Genomic DNA, 19,953 nt, shown 5'->3' with positions numbered 1-19,953 from the left:
TGAGACCTGTGAGATCTCAGTTCCCCAACCAGGGATTGAACCGGCATCCCCTCCGTTGCAAGACAGATTTTTTACCTCTCGACCACCAGTGAAGTCCGAAGGTATCACCACCTTGTAACTGATGCTGTGTCCCGCGGTGAAGGCCGCCAGTCAGGCCCGCTCAACGCTCAGCTCACCCCTGCCCCCAGCATTACAGGGTCCCTTGGTAAATCTGTGCCCCACGGAAAGAGAAATTCTCCTCCTCAGAGGGGTCTGGGGTTGAACTTGAAGGATCGAACCATGAATATTAATTCTCAGATTTAATGGCAGAGCCTCCTGGCAAGCTGTTAAGGAATTTGTTCCAAACCAGGAGAAGAATCTGTCAGTATCGGGAGCAGGGGGACCACCTGATGTAGTGGGGCAGGGAGGGGGCAGCCGGGTCGGCTTGAGGGGTCCTCAGTGTGGCCCAACACCTCAGCTTGCCCTGTGCCCACAGCCTCGTGTGTATCACCGGGGCCAGCAGGGAGGAGGTGGCAGGTGCTGTGACGGTGGAGGTACCAGGAAGAGGACGTGGTGTCTCAGAGCACGACTTTGCCTACCAGGTGCCCGGCTGCCCAGTCCCCACCCACTCGCTGCTGACAGGCCACCCCTTCACGTGGCTCCTCCCTGCCGCCTGGTTTGCCTTCCTGGGGCGCCCCACCCCATGGCCTTCTGGTCTATGTCCGGCTCCCTCTGCCTCCCCGTTTCTGGCCTCTGGCCTGACTGTCTCTCCCTTTCCCCTTCCCACAGGACCCCAAGGTGCAGTCCGTCTTCCCGGCCCGAGGGCCCAGAGCTGGGGGCACCAGCCTCACCCTGCACGGCTCCAAGCTTCTGACCGGGCGGCTGGAGGACATCCGAGTGGTGGTGGGCGACCAGCCTTGTCACCTGTGAGGGCCGGTTCCTCATCCTGCAACCGTCCTTGTGCCCCGGGGAGAAGATGGAGGGGGTGGCCTGCTGGGGAGAGGAAAAAGGGGGACGGGGACTGAGTCAGGAGGCAGCCAGCCCCTCCTGATGCAGCCTTGCTGGGGGGCAGGGGGTGGTGGTGTGCAGTCTCCAGAGTCACCCATGGAGACGGCAGTCAGCTCCGAAGGGGAGTGAGCTGAGGCCCAAGCGGGTCTGTCCTGCAATCCCCCACCCCACTCCGGTGCCCGCTTTGGCCCGGCCTGCTTACCCCTGCCCCCTCCCTTCCCCAGGCTGCTGGAGCAGCAGCCCGAGCAGCTGCGATGTGAGACCAGCCCACACCCCACGCCTGCCACGCTCCCCGTGGCTGTGTGGTTTGGGGCCGCCGAGCGGAGGCTTCAGCACAGCCAGTTCGAGTACACGTCGGACCCCAATGTCACGTCTGCCAGTCCCACCAAGAGCTTCCTCAGGTGCTGGGCCAAGGGCACGGCTGCATAGCATGTGGCAGCGAGGTCTTTGCAGCTCCAGTCCTCGGGGCTTTGCAGGGCTCTAGTACGGGCTTCATCTCCCCTGGTGCTGGTGGGGAGAGGGGTCATGGGGCTTTGGGTGTATCGTTCAGTTGCTTAGTTGTGTCGGACTCTTTGCAACCCTATGGACTGCAGCACGCCAGGCTTCCCTGTCCTTCGCCATCTCTCAGAGCTTGCTCGAACTCATGTCCACTGGGTTGGTGGTGCCATCCAACCATCTGGTCCTTGGTCACTCCCTTCTTTGGGTTTGGGTTGGGGCTGACCTAACATCGGGGCCTTGGCTGCGCCCGAGGCTCACATGAGCCATGAGTGGTTCCTGGGCTGTGTTTTCAGTGGAGGCCGTGAGATCCGGGTCTGTGGCCAGAATTTAGATGTGGTACAGACACCAAGAATCCGCGTGACCGTGGCCACAAGAGCATCAAGGCCGGGCCCGGGGCTTGAGCGGAGGCGTCGAGTGGTCCCAGAGACAGCGTGCTCCCCCGGCGTCTCCTGTGGCGGCCTTCATGTAAGACCTCCATGGGCGTCTCCCGCCTGCACCGGGCTCGCCATCACCCAGCTCAGCCCCGGATGGCTGTGGGGGGTGGGTACCAGTAGAGGCTGTGGCCCCCTCTTTGCTGGCCCCCCTCGCGTGTGCCCTCAGCACATATCCTTCCTCCCTCTGCCCTAGTTTGAGGAGCCTTGCCATGTGAACTCCTCCCAGCTCATCACGTGCCGCACACCGGCCCTCCCAGGCCTGCCCGAGGAGCCCTGGGTTCGTGTGGAATTTATCCTTGACAACCTGGTCTTTGACTTTGCGACCCTGAACCCCACACCCTTCTCCTATGAGGCCGACCCCACCCTGCAGCCCCTCAACCCCGAGGACCCCAGCGCACCGTTCCGGCACAAGCCTGGGAGTGTGCTGTCTGTGGAGGTACTGCTTCAGATGGGGCTGGGTGGGGCTCCAAGACCCTTCACTTTGCTGGGCGGTACTGCTGTGTGTGGCAGAGACGGCACAACCGCAGAGCAGGGGCCGGGGCGTGGACCCGGCGGCTGCTGAGGGGACTGCTGGTGGGGTGCCTGGGTTGACACACCTGGCCGGGGCTTGGGTCCCGTGGCCTGGGTCCCGACACGCTCGGTGGCAGGTGTCTGAATGACATTAAAATGACATTATGTAAATGGCTTGGCGCATGCTGTGGCGGCCAGGTACACAACAGGTGCCTGGGCTGATTGCCATTTGGCAGCCTGTCTCGAGCGGACAGATACCTGGTGCCTGTTCTGACACATGCAGTAGGTGGGGACCCTGAAAAGCCATAGGTCGACAGCCCATCATTGCCCACCCAGTGAGCCAGCAGGGGCTCTGCTTCTTTAGGTCCCTGGGCAGGATTTGGGCCCAACTTTATGTTCTCCAGACTTTTTAAATGTGTGGTTTTTTTTTTTTTTTGGTTGTGCTGGGTCTTCGTTGCTTCCTGGGATTTCTCTAGTTGCAACAAGTCTAGTTGGAGTCCGTGGGCTTCTCATTGCGGTAGCTTCTCTTGTTGCAGAGCACGGACTCTGGGTCTCATGGGCTCAGAAGTTGTGGCACATGGGCTTAGTTGCTCCACGGCATGTGGAATCTTTCCAGACCAGGGATTGAACTCATGTCCCCTGCATTGGCAGGTGGATTCCTCTTTTTTTTTTTTCCCCCACAGATCATTGCATCCTTTTTAAAAACATTTATATTTATTTATTTTTAAAAAATATTTATGAATTATTTGACTGCACCTGGTCTTAGTTGCGGCATGGCAGGATCTTCAGTCTTTGTTGCAGCATTCAGATTCTTTAGTTGCGACATGTGAATTCTTAGTTGTGGTATGTGGGATCTAGTTCCCTGATCAGGGATGGAACCCGGGCCCCTGGCATTGGGAGCATGGAATCTCAGTCACTGGACCATCATGGAAGTCCCTATATTTATTTTGATTGTGCTGGGTTTTCTTTTTTTTTTTTTTCAAGGCATTCCATGAATGATATTTTGTTTTATTTTATTTTCATTTATTTATTTATATTAGTGGAGGCTAATTACTTTACAATATTGTAGTGGTTTTTGCCATACATTGATGTGAATCAGTCATGGATTTACATGTGTTCCCCATCCTGAACCCCCCTCCCACCTCCCTCCCCATCCCATCCCTCTGGGTCACCCCAGTGCACCAGCCCTGAGCACTTGTCTCATGCATCAAACCTGGACTGGTGATCTGTTTCACAGTTGATAATATACATGTTTCAATGCTATTCTCTCAGATCATCCCACCCTTGCCTTCTCCCACAGAGTCCAAAAGTCTGTTCTGTACATCTGTGTCTCTTTTTCTGTTTTGCATATAGGGTTATCATTACCATCTTTCTAAATTCCATATATATGCATTAGTATACTGTATTGGTGTTTTTCTTTCTGGCTTACTTCACTCTGTATTATGGGCTCCAGTTTCATCCATCTCATTAGAACTGATTCAAATGTATTCTTTTTAATGGCTGAGTAATATTCCATTGTGTGTATGTACCACAGCTTTCTTATCCATTTGTCTGCTGATGGGCATCTAGGTTGCTTCCCTGTCCTGGCTATTATAAACAGTGCTGCGATGAACATTGGGGTGCACACGTCTCTTTCAGTTCTGGTTTCCTCAGTGTGTATGCCCCACAGTGGGTTTGCTGGGTCATATGGCAGTTCTATTTCCAGTTTTTTAAGGAATCTCCACACTGTTCTCCATAGTGGCTGTACTAGTTTGCATTCCCACCAACAGTGTAAGAGGGTTCCCTTTTCTCCACACCCTCTCCAGCATTTATTGCTTGTAGACTTTTGGATAGCAGCCATCCTGACTGGCGTGTAATGGTACCTCATTGTGGTTTTTGATTTGCATTTCTCTGATAATGAGTGATGTTGAGCATCTTTTCATGTGTTTGTTAGCCATCTGTATGTCTTTGGAGAAATGTCTGTTTAGTTCTTTGGCCCATTTTTTGATTGGGTCATTTATTTTTCTGGAATTGAGCTTCAGGAGTTGCTTGTATATTGTTGAGATTAATTCTTTGTTGCTTCGTTTGCTATTATTTTCTCCCATTCTGAAGGCTGTCTTTTCACCTTGCTTGTAGTTTCCTTTGTTGTGCAAAAGCTTTTAAGTTTCATTAGGTCCCATTTGTTTATTTTTGCCTTTATTTCCAATATTCTGGGAGGTGGGTCATAGAGGATCCTGCTGTGATTTATATCGGAGAGTGTTTTGCCTATGTTCTCCTCTAGGAGTTTAATAGTTTCTGGTCTTACATTTAGATCTTTAATCCATTTTGAGTTTATATTTGTGTATGGTGTTAGAAAGTGTTCCAGTTTCATTCTTTTACAAGTGGTTGACCAGTTTTCTGTGCTGGGTCTTCTATATTCTGTGCAGGCTCCCCCCAGTTGCAGATAGTGGGGGCCACTCTTTGTGGTTGCGGGGCTCAGGCCTCTCATCACAAGCTCCCCCCACGCCTGTTGCATAGCACATGGGCCCCTGTTGCATGGCACGTGGGCCCCAGTAGTTGGGGCACAGGGGTTTGGTAGTTGTGGTCCACAGGCTTTAGTTGCTCCGCTGCATGTGGAATCTTCCTGGACCAGGGATTAAATCCATGTCTCCTGCATTGGCAGGCAGGTTCCCATCCTCTGGACCACCAGGGAAGTCCTATTCTCCAGATTTTTAGCTCTGGAAAAGTTTAAGACTTTTCCAGGAAGAAGGAAGGCTAGGGAGGGGCAGAAAAGGTCAGGAGGCAGCTTGGAAAACATCATGGGGTTATCACCCCATGTGCAGGGCAAGAAGCGCCGAGACACCGTGAACCCTGCTCCTGCGGGTGGGTCTCGGGACCGTCCTTCCCGCATTCGGGGAGATAGGATCTGAGTGACCATCAGCTCCTCCCTTTAGGGAAGAGTTCTGAGTGATCGATCGGTGACCCCGTGTTCCAGGGGGAGAATCTGGACCTCGCGATGTCCAAGGAGGAGGTGGTGGCCATGATTGGGGATGGCCTGTGCGTGGTGAAGACGCTGACCCGGCACCACCTGTACTGTGAACCCCCCATGGAGCAGCCCCTCCCCCGGCACCGTGCCCTCTGGGAGGCGCCTGACGCCCTGCCCGAGTTCACGGTCAGTGGGCAAAGCGCTGGGCTGGGGCGGGCCCTGGGCGTGCGCTGAATTCGCGCTCACAGGGGGCTCCCCTTGCAGGTGCAGATGGGGAACCTTCGTTTCTCCCTGGGCCACGTGCAGTATGATGGCGAGAGCCCCGTGGCTTTTCCCATGGCAGCCCAGGTGGGCTTGGGAGTGGGCACCTCTCTCCTGGCTCTGGGTGTCATCATCATTGTCCTTATGTACAGGTGAGTATAGCCAGGTGTGGCTGGCTGGGCAGGTAGCAGGGTGGTTGGATTGGGAAGGGGCACACTAGACCCCTTTCTAGGCAAAACCCTCTCTAGACCCCTCCTAGGGGTCTAGGAGGTGGCAAACGCCTCCTGGAAAGGGCAGGAGACTGTTCTGGGCTTTGTGGGCCAGGCGGTCTCAGAAGCAGTGGCTCAGCTCTGCCATTCCAGCCTGGCAGCAGCTATAGACAGTCTACAAACACACGAGCGTGGCTGTGTTCCAACAAATCTTTATTTACAAAAGCCGGCCATGGGGCCAGATTTGGCCCTGTTACAGTTTACTGGTCCCTGGGTTCAGCTAGGTCACGGGTGGGAGTGACTTGCCTGGGATGGGACAGGCTGAATTATTCTAACTAGACCCTGGCTTGCTGGGTGTGGTTGGGTTAGACTGGGGTGGGCCCGGGCCTGGTGGGACCCTGCAAGGGGTCAGGCCTCCCCTGGCCTTCCCTGCCTTGACCTTGGTGCTGAGCAGGAGGAAGAGCAAGCAGGCCCTGAGGGACTATAAGAAAGTGCAGATCCAACTGGAGAACCTGGAGAGCAGCGTGCGGGACCGCTGCAAGAAGGAGTTCACAGGTGAGGCTGCCTAGGCCCCGCGCCCCAGGGCTCCGCGCCCAGCCTGCTCCCGTCTCCTGGGATCTGCGCCCACACCTGCCTCTTCTGCCCCACAGACCTGATGACCGAGATGACCGACCTCACCAGTGACCTTCTGGGCAGCGGCATCCCCTTCCTCGACTACAAGGTGTATGCCGAGAGGGTCTTCTTCCCTGGGCACCAGGAGTCACCCTTGCATCGGGACCTGGGCGTGCCTGAGAGCAGGCGCCCCACCGTGGAGCAGGGGCTGGGGCAGCTGTCCAACCTGCTCAACAGCAAGCTCTTCTTGACCAAGGTGCCAGCCCCTCTGGCCCCTCCATCCCGACCCTCCAGGGGTGGGGAGGGAGCCCCCAAGCCCTCCGGTCCTGCCCCTTCTCAGTCCCTCCGTTTCTGAATCTGCCCTCCCTGCCCACCCGTTGTCCCCTCTCCCTGGCGCCAGTTCATCCACACCCTGGAGAGCCAGCGCACTTTCTCAGCCCGGGACCGCGCCTACGTGGCGTCTCTGCTCACCGTGGCGCTGCATGGAAAGCTTGAGTACTTCACCGACATCCTACGCACCCTGCTCAGTGACCTGGTGGCCCAGTACGTGGCCAAGAATCCCAAGTTGATGCTGCGCAGGTCCGTGTGTCCGCCAGCAGCCATGGGGCCGGGCGGCCGGGGACAGCGGGAGCCAAGACCTGAGTCAGGCCTTCCGGGTCTGGGGTCTGCCAAATAGACAACCCTGGGCCTCCTCTCCCACCTGCTGACTGCCTTCCCCTCCTTGTCATCCCAGGACAGAGACTGTAGTGGAGAAGCTGCTCACCAATTGGATGTCCATCTGCCTCTACACTTTCGTGAGGGTGAGCGAGGCAGAGGCGGATGGGAGTCCCCTCCAGGGAGGGTCGGGACTCTGACCCGCACGCCCCTGCCCAGCCCGTCCCAAGTCACCTTTAGCCTTCTGTGGCCTGCATCCTGTCCCTCCCTCGTGCTTGTCATCCGCCCCGGGAACCCTAACTGCCTGCTGCTTCCCCAGGACGCAGTAGGGGAGCCTTTGTACATGCTTTTCCGTGGAATTAAACATCAAGTGGACAAAGGGCCAGTAGACAGTGTGACCGGCAAAGCCAAATACACCCTGAATGACAACCGCCTGCTCCGAGAGGATGTGGAGTACCGGCCCCTGGTGAGAGAGAGAGTGTGGGGTATGTGTGTGTGTGTTTGTACATGCACGCGCGTGCGCGTGCATGCCTGCTGGTGAGTCAGTCTCCCGTGAGGATGAGCAGGGCGACCACGTGTGATTGTCTGCATCTGATTGGAGCCAGCCTAACTTCCGGCTGGCTACAGGATAGAGGCTTAAGGGCCAGACCTTGAAGATTCGGGGCTCAGAGGTTCCCCAGGGTTGGAACGGAGTCAGGGTACCCACAACCAGGGTCTCGGGAGCCGTCAGCCCAGGTCCTTGCTGTGTCGGGGCCTGAGTATCTGCCCAGCCCATGTCTCAGCCAAGGGTGCGGTTGAGCCCATCAGGCTGGGAGTCACCCTGGCAGAAGTGCCCATCCTTTCCCTCTGGGTTTGCTTTCCCCTCCGGGCCCTGTGTGGAGTTGCTTTGGGGAAAATCCCATTCAGACTCCACCTCCTACCTGCTCCTCTGGCCAGCTGGCAGGGACTCCACTTATGCAAGTTTTCTTAGGTTTTCTTAGGCCTAACCGGCTGAGCCGAGGAGCCTGGGGATCCGAGTGCAGAGGGACTGGTGCTGTCCATTTTTTTTCTGCCATTCACGCAACAGACACTAGCGTGCTGAGTGCAGGGTGGAGGGTGCCGCTGTCTGTGGGGAGGCAGGCAGGTGAAGAGACATGAGTGGATGACTGTGTGGTGCCCGGCGGTCAGAGGCAGTGGCTTCCTCACGGGTTGTCCCCGTCCTTGGCCTTGACATCTTGGTCGTCCTGTGTGTGCCGTGAGCCCTGACTGTTCCTACGTGTCATGCGCAGACCTTGAACGCGCTGTTGGCTGTGGGGCATGGAGCGGGAGAAGCCCAGGGCGTGCCCGTGAAGGTCCTGGACTGTGACACCATCTCCCAGGCCAAGGAGAAAATGCTGGATCAGCTTTATAAAGGAGTGCCCCTTGCCCAGCGGCCAGATCCCCGCACCCTGGATGTTGGTGAGGGTGGAGGGGAAGGGTGGTCTGGGTACCCCAAGGCTAGGGCTGGCCCTCGATCCGCTCTGCAGGGTCATTCTATCACCGGGGCGGGGGTGGGAGGGTGACTCTGCAGCATCTCTGCAGGGATGACCTATTGCCTGGTAAGGAACCCCTGTTTCTGCTCTTCCGAGAAGTTGGGTGAGGTTGCTCCTCACAGAGGGGCCAGTGCCTCTCAGAAGAGGGGACAGCTTCCACTACAGGGAGGGTGTTCTGAAAGCCCTGGACCGAGCCTGCCTTGTCCCTGCAGAGTGGCGGTCTGGGGTGGCCGGGCATCTCATTCTTTCCGACGAGGACGTGACCTCTGAGATCCAGGGTCTGTGGAGGCGCCTGAACACTTTGCAGCATTACAAGGTGGGAGGGGCGGGAGCTGAGCGGGGGAGGGGAGCACGGTGGGGCGGGCTGGCGGCGGGGTCACCAACTGTGGTCAGCAGGTCCCCGACGGAGCAACTGTAGCCCTGGTACCCTGCCTCACCAAGCATGTCCTCCGGGAAAGCCAGGATTACGTCCCAGGAGAGAGTGAGTACCCATCCCCCGGCCCCGCCTCCCCGCATCACAGTCCTCTGCCCTTGGTTTGCCCGGTGTCCAGTAATGGGAGGAGGTCCTCTGGGTCTCAGGGTGGACTTCCCTTCCACCCGATGGGGGGCTGGTGCCCCCGCAGTGCTGGGTGTTGGCAGGACCCCGGGGGCCTAGGGCAGGGGGCACAGACAAGGGGTGACAAGCTGTAAGGTCTCGGCACAGGGACCCCGATGCTGGAGGATGTGGACGAGGGGGGCATCCGGCCCTGGCACCTGGTGAAGCCCAGCGAGGAGCCGGAGCCGCCCAGGCCTCGGAGGGGCAGCCTCCGGGGCGGGGAGCGGGAGCGGGCCAAGGCCATCCCGGAGATCTACCTGACACGCCTGCTGTCCATGAAGGTGGCGCTCAGGGCGCAGACGGGACCGGCAGTGGGATGGGGGTGGGCTGTGCGGGGCTCACGTGGTGTCACTGGGCGGCTGAGGCCGGGCTGGGCCGAGGTCCCCTGCTGACCGCACCTCCTGTGGTCCCCCCACCCGCCCCACAGGGGACCCTGCAGAAGTTCGTGGATGACCTGTTCCAGGTGATTCTCAGCACCAGCCGCCCGGTGCCGCTCGCCATAAAGTACTTCTTCGACCTGCTGGACGAGCAGGCCCAGCAGCACGGCATCTCGGACCAGGACACCGTCCACATCTGGAAGACCAACAGGTGGGGGCGGGGCGGGCCGGGTGGGCCTGCTCAGGGTGGGGTCCCCTCCTGCCTCCCGGCATGCTGCTCATCGGCCACCCTCACATTCCCCCCCACCCCGCCCCTTGCAGCTTGCCCCTGAGGTTCTGGATCAACATAATCAAAAACCCGCAGTTTGTCTTCGACGTGCAGACATCCGACAACATGGATGCGGTGCTCCTGGTCATCGCCCAGACCTTCATGGACGCCTGCACCCTGGCTGACCATAAGCTGGGCCGGGTGAGCCGGTCGGGGTGGGCTAGGAGGGCATGGGGGGGGTGGGGCGGCCTGGCCGGGGATGGACCGTGCTGTACGCGCTCTCAGATTCTGGGCTTTCTGGAGGATGTCAGGGAGGAGGATATGGGAGGCCTTTGACCCCGGCTCCAGGCCGGGCTTTGTCCCTGGGCTCCCTGGGAGGTGGCCGTGCCTCAGCCTTGTGATGTAGCGAGGGCCGGGGCCATGTGTGCTGATTCACAAGGTCAAGACAAGGCAGCAGGTGCTGGTGGGTGTGGCAGGAGCCCAGGGCCACTTGGCGAGGGTCACCCTGAGGGTGAGGGGGAGCCACTGAGGGCCTGGGGACAGGGGTGGGGGGTCAGACCTGAGAGTTAGGCGGAGCCTTCTGGTAGTCGCCAGTGGACGGACTGGAGCTGGCGTCCAGCAGAAGCTGTGCTGTCCCTGGGACGAGCAGTGGCTGTGTTCAAGTTGGAACGAGAGGGTACAGGGTGGGCAGGAGCTGTGGGTTGGATGTGGGGGATGAGGAAGAAGGAGGGGTGCCTTCCAACCCCTGGGCCTCTGGCTGTCGTGAGCTCAGACTTGGAGAAGGGGCCATCAGGTGGTTTCTAGGCGGAGACGTGGATTCTGTAATCGCGAGCATCTCCAGGCTGCCTGGGGTGCTGGATTCCAAGGGCAGCGGAGGAGGTTTCCACCAACCAGGGCAGTACCAGGGGGAGAGTCCGGGGAGGGCCAGGCGAGCAGGGGTGTGCGGATAGGGGAGCCGGGAAGCACGGAGCGGGAGGCGACCACGGCTGCCTGGGGCCACAAAGGGTGCAGACAAGTTGTCACAGTTGTCAGAACCCAGAGAGTCCGTGACTGATACAGGGTCCCCACTGGGACTGCACAGGTACCCAGCGGGGAGGACCCTCGTGGCTCCTCAGGCCTGTGATTGGACTCTGCTTAGCCTGGTCCCCTGGGCCGCAGTTGGCCTGGGACCTCTTGAGAGATCTGTCTCTAGCCCTGAATGAAGAAACGAGATGGAAGGCTCCAATCCGTAGAGTTGTCTGTTGGGAGCCATTTTTTGGTCTGTGAGCTCTCATGACTCTGACCACGATGAGCTGAGACCCACAGGGCCACACCGGGACCCAGGGGTCCCCTCCAGGCTGTGTCCTCTCTGGTGTCCGGGTTCTGACGTCTGATCTTCACACAGCCCCCGCTTCCTGGCAGTCCTGCAGGTGCTTCCTGGGTGAGTCAGGAATCGTGCAAACCAGGATGCCAAGTGGCCCCCTGCGGAGAGCAGCTGAGAAGCAGGCATCTGGTCTCAGACCCTGGCTCTCAGCGGGCAGTGCAGTCTTGACCTGCCCTCCCTGCAGCTGTAGGATGAGGCAGCAGGTCCCGAGAACGGAAGTATGCTGTCCGCGGCCCCCGGGACAGAACTGGGACTGGAGCCCAGTGCGGTGGTAGAGGATGTGTCTGGTCTTGTTAGATTGTGGGCCCTGGTCAGAGAGAGACCTGCTTCAAATCCCAGCTCAGCCACGCACAAGTGAGATGGTCTGGGGCAATATAATTAAATTTCCGGGTTAGTTTCCTGAGTTTTAAAATGAGTCCGTGGAGAATGGACAGCACATGGAGAAGCAGTGTTAGGGCTCCATGCGACTTGCCGGTTCCCTGCCGGGTCTGGGTGGGGGCACGTGGAGCTGAGATGACCTTGGAGAGAGAGGGGGAGAAGCTCAAGGTGATGACGGCAGAGGTGGGACATCGGGGGAGGGGTGACGGAAGGAAGGAGCTGGGGTGACCAACCGTCTGGCTTGCCTGGGACGGAGGAGGTTTCCTGTGATTCAAGACTTAGTTTTCTTTTAATTTGTGTTCATTTTATTTATTTATTTTCGGCTGTGCTGGGTCTTCCTCACTGTGCAGGCTTTTCCCTGGTTGCAGCGAGTGGGGTGCAGCGTGTGGGCCTCTCGTTGCGGTGGCTTCTCTTGTGGAGCACGGGCTTCGTTGCCCGGAGGCACATGGGATCTTCCCAGATCAGGGATGGAACCCGTGTCTCCTGCATTGGCAGGCGGAGTCCTTACCACTGAACCACCAGGGGAGGCGGGGGACTTAATTTTAAAACTGAAGCAGTGCTGGGAACAGTGGGACAGCTGGTCACCCTAACAGGGCTCTCATCCTTTGCTTTCGCTGCTCGCCTGCTGGCACCCAGGACTCCCCCATCAACAAACTTCTGTATGCTCGCGATATTCCCCGGTACAAACGGATGGTGGAAAGGTACGAGGGAAAGGAGTTGGGTCTGGAAGATAACCAGTGGGTGGATGGGTGGGTGTTTACAATGGAGGCCCCCCGGGTGGGCCTGGTGGGGTGAGGAAGGGTTTGTTTCCCTAGTGACTTCTGGACCGGTAATCTCTGGTAGGTACTACGCAGACATCAGACAGACCATCCCCGCCAGTGATCAAGAAATGAACTCCATCCTGGCTGAGCTGTCTCGGGTATGGCCCTCCTTCTGCTTCTTGGGTTGAATACAGGCCTTCTGCCCCAAGGGGCCTGCCTGCTTCACACTGCTCCCTTGAAGGGAAGTCCTGGGGCCTCCAAAGAGTGTTCCCGCTGCCTCTGTAAAATACCAGGGCTCCCAGCATCTCATCAGAGAGCGGCAGGGTCTTGTCCCAGCAGCTACCACCTGACTGGACCCAGCTGGGTGTTAAGATGTCTGCAGCCCTTCAGGGTCTGTGGACCACGGTTCCCAGGCAGTGAGGAGGCGGGGATCGAACCTCAGGACCGTCTGGCCCAGCCTGTCCACATCCTATTGCTCTGCTTCCTGGGCGTAGACGTGCCCCCACCTACTCCTAAAAGAGCCCCCAGACATGTACTCTGGGGAATTTATAAAGGATGTTAAATCTGAAACCAAGATGATGAAGATCACAACCACAGTAACAATAGCAGCTACAGTTGGGGGTGTTGCTGTGGGTGGGGTGCTTCGATTCCCCCTCACTGCACTCGTAGAAGAGCTCTACAAGTTAGGAGACATCGATTCCATCGTCCTGAAGAGGAGGCTGAGGCTCCGCGAGGTCCCCAGGGAGGGCCCCGGGTGTGACCTCAGGACAGACTCGAGTGGGGTCGGAGCAGAGTGGGGCTGGGTCACAGCTGTGAGCAGCGTCCATCCTGCTGGGCTCTGTGGTCCCCTGGGGTGCAGAGGGTCCCAGCTGGAGCCTGGAGGGAAAGAGATGCAGGGCCCCAGTGGAGACCCCAGGGCCTGGTGGAACTGCAGAGCCGGGGTCTCTCCACCAAGGAGGCCCTTTTTGGTTCTATCCTGTGCCCAGCTGAGCATGGCATCCCCTCATCGAGAGAGGGGCTCCGGTTCCCCGATACCAGGCTCTGTTCCTTCCTCTACGTCCTGACCCCCTCTTCCCCACTCCCCGTCCCTGGGGTCCTGCGCCTCCTCAAGGGGCCAGCAGCACTGCTGAGCCCTGAAACCTCTTGTCTCTCCTCCTCCTAGAACTACTCCGGAGACCTGGGGGCCCGAGTGGCCCTGCATGAGCTCTACAAGTACATCAACAAATACTACGACCAGGTGAGCAGAACCTGGGCATGCTCAGAATGATGTGAGTGGGTGACTGGCTCTGTGGCTCAAGTGTGGGGCCTCCGTGTCTCCCCCAGGCACAGAGCAGTGGGCTCGGGCAGTGTTTGTTCTTGCCATGCGCTTCCTGGTATCGGCCTGACTCTTACCTGCTACCATCCTCCGCATCCGGGCCCCTTGGCAGGGCTCCTGGGCCTGGTGACGGGGGTGGCTGGGGGTCTTCCAGGGCCTGGAGATGGTGTGCAGGACGTGCTGGGGTGGGACACACTGCAGCCACGTCAGCCCCAACCCTGCACGGACTCAGTCCCTCTCCCCGACTCCCCCATGAATATAAAGTGAATTCACATACCCTGCAGGATTGAAAAATCCAACTGATGGACCACTCACTCAGTTCAGGATTCCCTGCTGACTCAGACAGTAAAGAATCTGCCTGCAATGCAGGAGACCTGGGTTTGAACCCTGGGTGGGGAAGATCCCTTGGAGAAGGGAATGGCTACGTGCTCCAGCATTCTTGCCTGCAGAATCCCTCAGACAGAGGAGCTTGGTGGGCTACAGTCCATGGGGTTGCAAAAAGTTGGACACAACAGAGAGACTAAAACTGATTGACTTGTACCCGCTCAGACCCCTACATGAGGCTTCACGTGGCCGTGTGCTCTGTAGGCCACCTCTGTGGGCGTGGGCCTGTCTGGGCTGCAGGTGCATGCAGAGAAGAGGGTCCAGACGTAGGGTCTGGGGCAGGTGAGGGCACGATGGAGCCAGTGAGGGGGCTCTAGGGGGGATTCTGGGCTAGGCCTCGCTGCTCTTGAGAGATGAGGATCCTGCCTCCTGGCCCAGGCCTGGAGTGGAGACAGGCAGTGAGCAAAGTTGTGGTGTGCAAGCGTGACTTCCAGGGCTGCGGCCTTGTGTGGGGGAGACGGGCCTGTGTCACGACCGCCCCCCCCCATGGAGGCGTGGCCAGCAAGCCCTCCTGTCCCTGCCCCCGCCAGCCCACCCCGTCCGTGTTTGGTCAGTAGCTGTCTCCCCTCCAACGAGCCCCACGACACCAGGGATCGTATCTGTCGTCACCACCGCGTCTCCGCTCCTTGCCCTACGCCTGGCACGTGGGAACTCAGATTTGCTAGTTGGCTGGTGGATGGGGAGCCAGGATGGGTGGAGCTGGGCTTCCAGGGGCCTTGTCGGGGAGAACCAGCATGGTGGGCGAGGCTGGCCTCCACTGAGAACGATTTTACCAGGGGAGGCGATGCGTCTCGGCCCTGAGTGCTTGGCCTTGAGTCAGGCACTGCATTGCCCACCTCGGGAATCCTTAAAACCCTGCAGCCACGCTTCCGTCATTTTCCCTGCCCTCCCTCCAGCCGGGCCCCGAGGAAGTGAGTGAGGCAGCGCCCAGGGTTTCTCAGGCCCCTGCCCTCACCTGCTGCAGCAGCTGAGGAGGCTGCCTCCCCCTGTCGAGCTGGTCTCTGCATTTCAGATCATCACTGCCCTGGAGGAGGACGGCACGGCGCAGAAGATGCAGCTGGGCTATCGGCTCCAGCAGATCGCGGCGGCCGTGGAAAACAAGGTCACGGATCTGTAGGCTCTGTGAGAGCGCGGACCAGCAGCGCCCCAGCCCCGCCTGGACAGCCCCGGGACCGCGCGGGAGAGACCGCCTTCTTAGATCCCGTAGTGCCTGAGCAGCAGAGTTAGTGGAAGGTGCCTCCCGGGCTCCTGGTGGCTTTGGCCCGGGCCCCGCTGGACTCACCTCGCAGGCCGGGGGCCTTGAGGCTGGCGGCGTGGTGCCCGCTCGGCCGCCCGCGCCCGGCGACCCTGTGGGCTGTGGCCTGTGTGACGTCAGTCTGCAGGGAGTCGGGGACTCAGGGCTTCCAGGGCCGGGCCGGAAGGGCCTCCAGCCCCTGGAGAGACTGGACTGTTGAGAGCGCTGGCCTCCGTCCCAGGGAGATCCAGAGAGAGAGGAGGAGAGGCCCCACTTCCCCTCCCGCCCTCCCGCTCCATCAGCCCTGACCTCGTCAGCCGCCTCCGGCCTTGCTGCTGCCACGTTCCTGGGTCCGAGAGACGAAAGCCTTTCGAGGCCACCGCCGACTCACCCCTCAGCAGGGCTGGCTGCCTCAGGGCCACCCTGCCACCGAGGCCGCCAGGAGTGAGCGGTGTCTGCTGCAGCGGGGGCCTGCAGGAGAATGGGGGCCCCACTCACCCGGTTCTTCATTAAAGGATAACACACTGTCTGGTGTCTGAGATGTGGGCTCGGTCCAGCCTCCCTTTGTTGGACGGTGGCGCCCATGCCTGGCAGGAGCCAGGGGGAGGTGGGGTCTGCAGCCTCTGGCCCCGTGGAAGGCTCTGGACTGCAGGGCGGGCTGGGTGGCTGGGGTCAAAGCTGCTGTGAAGGAAGTGAGGTCCCACCCAGGATGGGCCTGGGGGGGCCTGAAGCCCCGGGTGGAGGGGTCTGTGGGCTCGACACAGACCTGCCTCGTCTGCAGTCTGCGTGTTCACACTTCTCTGTGCCTGTTGGTTTGTTTTGAAAGGAACTGGGAGAGGATGGCATCAATGTCATGAACTCCAGGCGGAGTGGGTCTGAGGGTTCCTTGCCTCGGTTGTTTCTAGACTCCCTGAACCCCTGTAGCCTATGATATTCTCTGGGGCTCCTGGTCACTGGATTGTCTTCTGAGTCAAGGCGTCTTGGGTGCCACGATAGACTCGTGTCTCTGTCAGGGGCTCCGACCTCTGCAGGTTCCAGGAGGCCTGCAACGAGGTAGATGAGGGCTGTGGGGAGGAGAAAACCATTAACTGCACACCTGGAAGCCCGTAAGTAGGAACACGTCCTGCACGCGGAATGCTTTGACGTCTCGGCCCTCATGGAATGTTCTAATAAAGGATCCAGAGGACGCAAAACCTATGCAGTAAGACAGGAGCTTCCAAGCCTTCATTCAAACACCACGGCTGCAGGTAGACATTCTAAACCTGACACACCTTAAGGATTTCCACTTGAGTCTTGGCCACAGTGTCCGTGTAAGACACTCGTCATTCAGGTTGATCAGTCTTTCCCTAGTTGTTTTCTGATCAAGCTCACAAAAGTGCGCTCACATATTACATTTAAGTATTTTTTATTTTGTAAATTGTGAAAGGATGATAACACATTTACCCTCACATGTCACATTTCCCACAAACATGTTAGCATGTAAGAGACCTTCATTTCTCATCACTGGGGACACCTTAAGGAGCCTAGGGAGTGACTTACTTTATTAAAAGAACTTGCCCCAACTTAAATATTGGAGTAACTGTCCAGTTAGAAGGCCCAGGAGTACTGTGTTTCTTTTGTTGAAGTATAGTTGATTTGTAATGTTTCATATGTACAGCAAGGTGATATATATATGAGTATATATATTCAGATTCTTTCCATTATAGGTTTTTATGAGATACAGGATATAGTTCCCCATGCTATACAGTAAGTCTTTTTTTATTTTATATATAGGAATATGTATCTTTTAATCCCCAAGTCTTAATTTATCCCTTCCTCCTTTCCCTTTGGGTGACCATAACTTTGTTTTCTATGTCTATGAATCTGTTTTGATTTTATAAATAGGGTCATTTCCATGACTTAAAAATTCCTCATATAAGTGATATCATATGATATTTGTCTTTGATTCACTTTTCTCAGGATGATAATCTCAAGGTCCATCCATGTTGCTAGAAATGACATTATTTTATTCTTCATGGCTGAGTAATACTCCAGTGTGTGTGTGCATGTATGAAAGTGAAAGTCACTCATTCGTGTCCATCTCTTTGCCACCGCATGGACTATACAGTCCATGGAATTCTCCAGGCCAGAATACTAGAGAGGGTAGCTGTTCCCTTCTCCAGGGGATCTTCTCAACCCAGGTCTCCCACATTGCAGGCTGAGCAACAAGGGAAGCCCAAGAATACTGGAGTGGGTAGCCTATCCCTTTTCCAGCAGATCTTCCTGACCCAGGAATTGAACTGGGGTCTCTTGCATTGCAGGCGGATTCTTTACCAACTGAGCTATCAGGGAAGCCCGTGTGTATGTATGTATGTGTATATATACGTGTATATATATATACACACACATGTGCACACACCACATTTTCTGTATACATTCATCCATACATTCGGGAACATTTACACTGCTGGTTACTGTATATTGGGCTGTTATGAACATATGCACATTAGGGTGAGTGTATCTTTTAGAATTAGATTTTTCATTTTTTCTGGATCAATGCCCAGGAGTGTGATTGATGGACCATATGGTAACTTTATTTTTCATTTTTTGATCGACCTCCATAACATTCTCTGTAGTGACTGTGCCAGTTTCTATTTCCACCCATGAGGTGGGTATGTTCCCATTTCCTCATTACCTCTCCAGCATTTATTGTTGATAGACTTTTAAAATATTATTTATTTTTTAATTGAAGGATAATTGCGTTACAGAATTTTGCTGTTTCCTGTCAAACCTGAACATGAATCAGCCATAGGTATTCATATATCCCCTTTGAACCTGCCTCCCCTCCCGTCTGCCTCCCCATCCCACCCCTCTAGGTTGATACAGAGCCCCTATTTGAGTGTCCTGAGCCACACAGCAAATTCCCGTTGGCTATCTATTTTACATATGGTAATGTATGTTTCCATGTTACTCTTTCTATACATCTCACCCTCTCCTCCCCTCTCCCCATGTCCATAAGTCTATTCTCTATGTCTGTTTCTCCACTGCTGCCCTGTAAATAAATTCTTCAGTACCATTTTTCTAGATTCCATATATATGTGTTAGAATACAATATTTATCTCTTCTCTTTCTGACTCACTTCACTCTGTATAATAGGTTCTAGGTTCATCCACCTCATCAGAACCGACTCAAATCTATTCCTTTTTATGGCTGAGTAGTATTCCATTGTGTATATATACCACAACTTCTTTCTCCATTCATCTGTCGATGGACATCTAGGTTGCTTCCATGTTCTAGCCATTGTAAATAGTGCTGCAATGAACAATGGGATATATGCGTCTTTATTGTTGATAGACTTTTTGATGTTGGTCATTCTGATCACTGTGAAGTGATATGTCAGTTGTTTTGATTTGCATATCTCTAATAATTAGCAATATTGGCCATCTTTTCATGTGCCTGTTGGTAATCTGGATGTCTTCCTCTTCTGCCCACTTTTTGATTGCATTCTTTTTCTGATGTTGAGCTGTATGAGATCTTTGTATATTTTGGAAATTAATGCTTCGTAGGTTACAGCTTTTGCAAATACTTTCCTTATACCATAGATTGCCTATAGTGTATGTATGGATGCCTTTGCTGTACAAAGAAGTTTGTTTGTAAGCTGACTTATTTATTTACTTACATCAGTTCAGTTCAGTCGCTCAGTCATGTCCGACTCTTTGCAACCCCACGAACCGCAGCATGCCAGGCCTCCCTGTCCATCACCAACTCCCGGAGTTCATCCAAACCCATGTCCATTGAGTCAGTGATGCCATCCAGCCATTTCATCCCCTGTCGTCCCCTTCTCCTCCCGCCTTCAATCTTTCCCAGCATCAGGGTCTTTTCCAATGAGTCAGCTCTTTGCATCAGGTGGCCAGAGTATTGGAGTTTCAGCTTCAGCATCAGTCCTTCCAATGAATATTCAGGACTGACCTCCTTTAGGATGGACTGGTTGGATCTCCTTGCAGTCCAAGGGACTCTCAAGAGTCTTCTCCAACGCCACAGTTCAAAAGCATCAATTCCTCTGTGCTCAGCTTTCTTTATAGTCCAACTCTCACATCCATACATGACTACTGGAAAAACCATAGCCTTGACTAGACAGACCTTTGTTGACAAAGTAATGTCTCTGCTTTTCAATATGCTGTCTAGGTTGGTCATAACTTTCCTTCCAAGGAGTAAGCTTACTTACATACTTAATGTTAAATTTTTATTGCAGTATAGTTATACAATTTTCTGCTAGTTTCAGGTATACGGTAAAGGACTGATTACATATATAGGTAGATGCATTCTATTTCAGATTTTTTTCACTTATAGCGTATCGCAGAATACTGAGTAGAGGTTCCTGTAATATACAGAAGGTCATTGTTGGTTATCTGCTTTGTATATAGTAGTGTGTGTATGTTAACCCCAGGCTACTTTTATCCCTCCACCCAAGCTTTCCCCTTTGGTAACCTTAAGTCTCTAAGGAGAGTGTCTGTTTCTATTTGGTAAACTGGTCCATTTATGTCCTTTATTCCATTTCACTTTGACATGATGTCATGGGATATTTGCCTTTTTCAGTCTGACTTACTTAGAGTGATCATCTCCAGATCCATCCAGGTTGCCACAGGTGGCATGGTACCGTTCTTCTTCGTCACTGAGCA

The 19,953-nt window shown here is 55.8% G+C and overlaps 1 protein-coding gene across 9 annotated transcripts in view; it reads left to right on the top strand.

Moving 5' to 3' along the window:
* Positions 1-15,822, top strand: part of PLXNB1 (plexin B1) — a 30,074-nt gene extending 14,252 nt beyond the window's left edge. For 8 of the 9 annotated variants that reach the window (XM_043442185.1, XM_043442187.1, XM_043442188.1 and 5 more), the window contains 22 exons: positions 476-581; positions 769-905; positions 1,212-1,388; positions 1,779-1,950; positions 2,113-2,355; positions 5,383-5,559; positions 5,638-5,786; positions 6,298-6,398; positions 6,494-6,711; positions 6,856-7,034; positions 7,189-7,255; positions 7,429-7,575; positions 8,378-8,546; positions 8,833-8,936; positions 9,017-9,101; positions 9,312-9,496; positions 9,643-9,803; positions 9,914-10,061; positions 12,238-12,302; positions 12,445-12,520; positions 13,525-13,599; positions 15,074-15,822. In XM_043442185.1, the coding sequence (XP_043298120.1) occupies positions 476-581; positions 769-905; positions 1,212-1,388; positions 1,779-1,950; positions 2,113-2,355; positions 5,383-5,559; positions 5,638-5,786; positions 6,298-6,398; positions 6,494-6,711; positions 6,856-7,034; positions 7,189-7,255; positions 7,429-7,575; positions 8,378-8,546; positions 8,833-8,936; positions 9,017-9,101; positions 9,312-9,496; positions 9,643-9,803; positions 9,914-10,061; positions 12,238-12,302; positions 12,445-12,520; positions 13,525-13,599; positions 15,074-15,178 (3,046 nt within the window). In that variant the 3' untranslated portion in view covers positions 15,179-15,822. The remainder of the gene's footprint in view (positions 1-475; positions 582-768; positions 906-1,211; positions 1,389-1,778; positions 1,951-2,112; positions 2,356-5,382; positions 5,560-5,637; positions 5,787-6,297; positions 6,399-6,493; positions 6,712-6,855; positions 7,035-7,188; positions 7,256-7,428; positions 7,576-8,377; positions 8,547-8,832; positions 8,937-9,016; positions 9,102-9,311; positions 9,497-9,642; positions 9,804-9,913; positions 10,062-12,237; positions 12,303-12,444; positions 12,521-13,524; positions 13,600-15,073) is intronic. The other variant, XM_043442191.1, reaches the window with a different exon arrangement.
* The last annotated feature ends 4,131 nt before the right edge of the window (positions 15,823-19,953 follow it).

The sequence above is a fragment of the Cervus canadensis genome, chromosome 22 (assembly GCF_019320065.1).
Source record: "Cervus canadensis isolate Bull #8, Minnesota chromosome 22, ASM1932006v1, whole genome shotgun sequence".
Taxonomy (NCBI): domain Eukaryota; kingdom Metazoa; phylum Chordata; class Mammalia; order Artiodactyla; family Cervidae; genus Cervus; species Cervus canadensis.
Note: the sequence above shows the minus strand (reverse complement) of the source record. Positions and strands in the feature narration are given on the sequence as shown.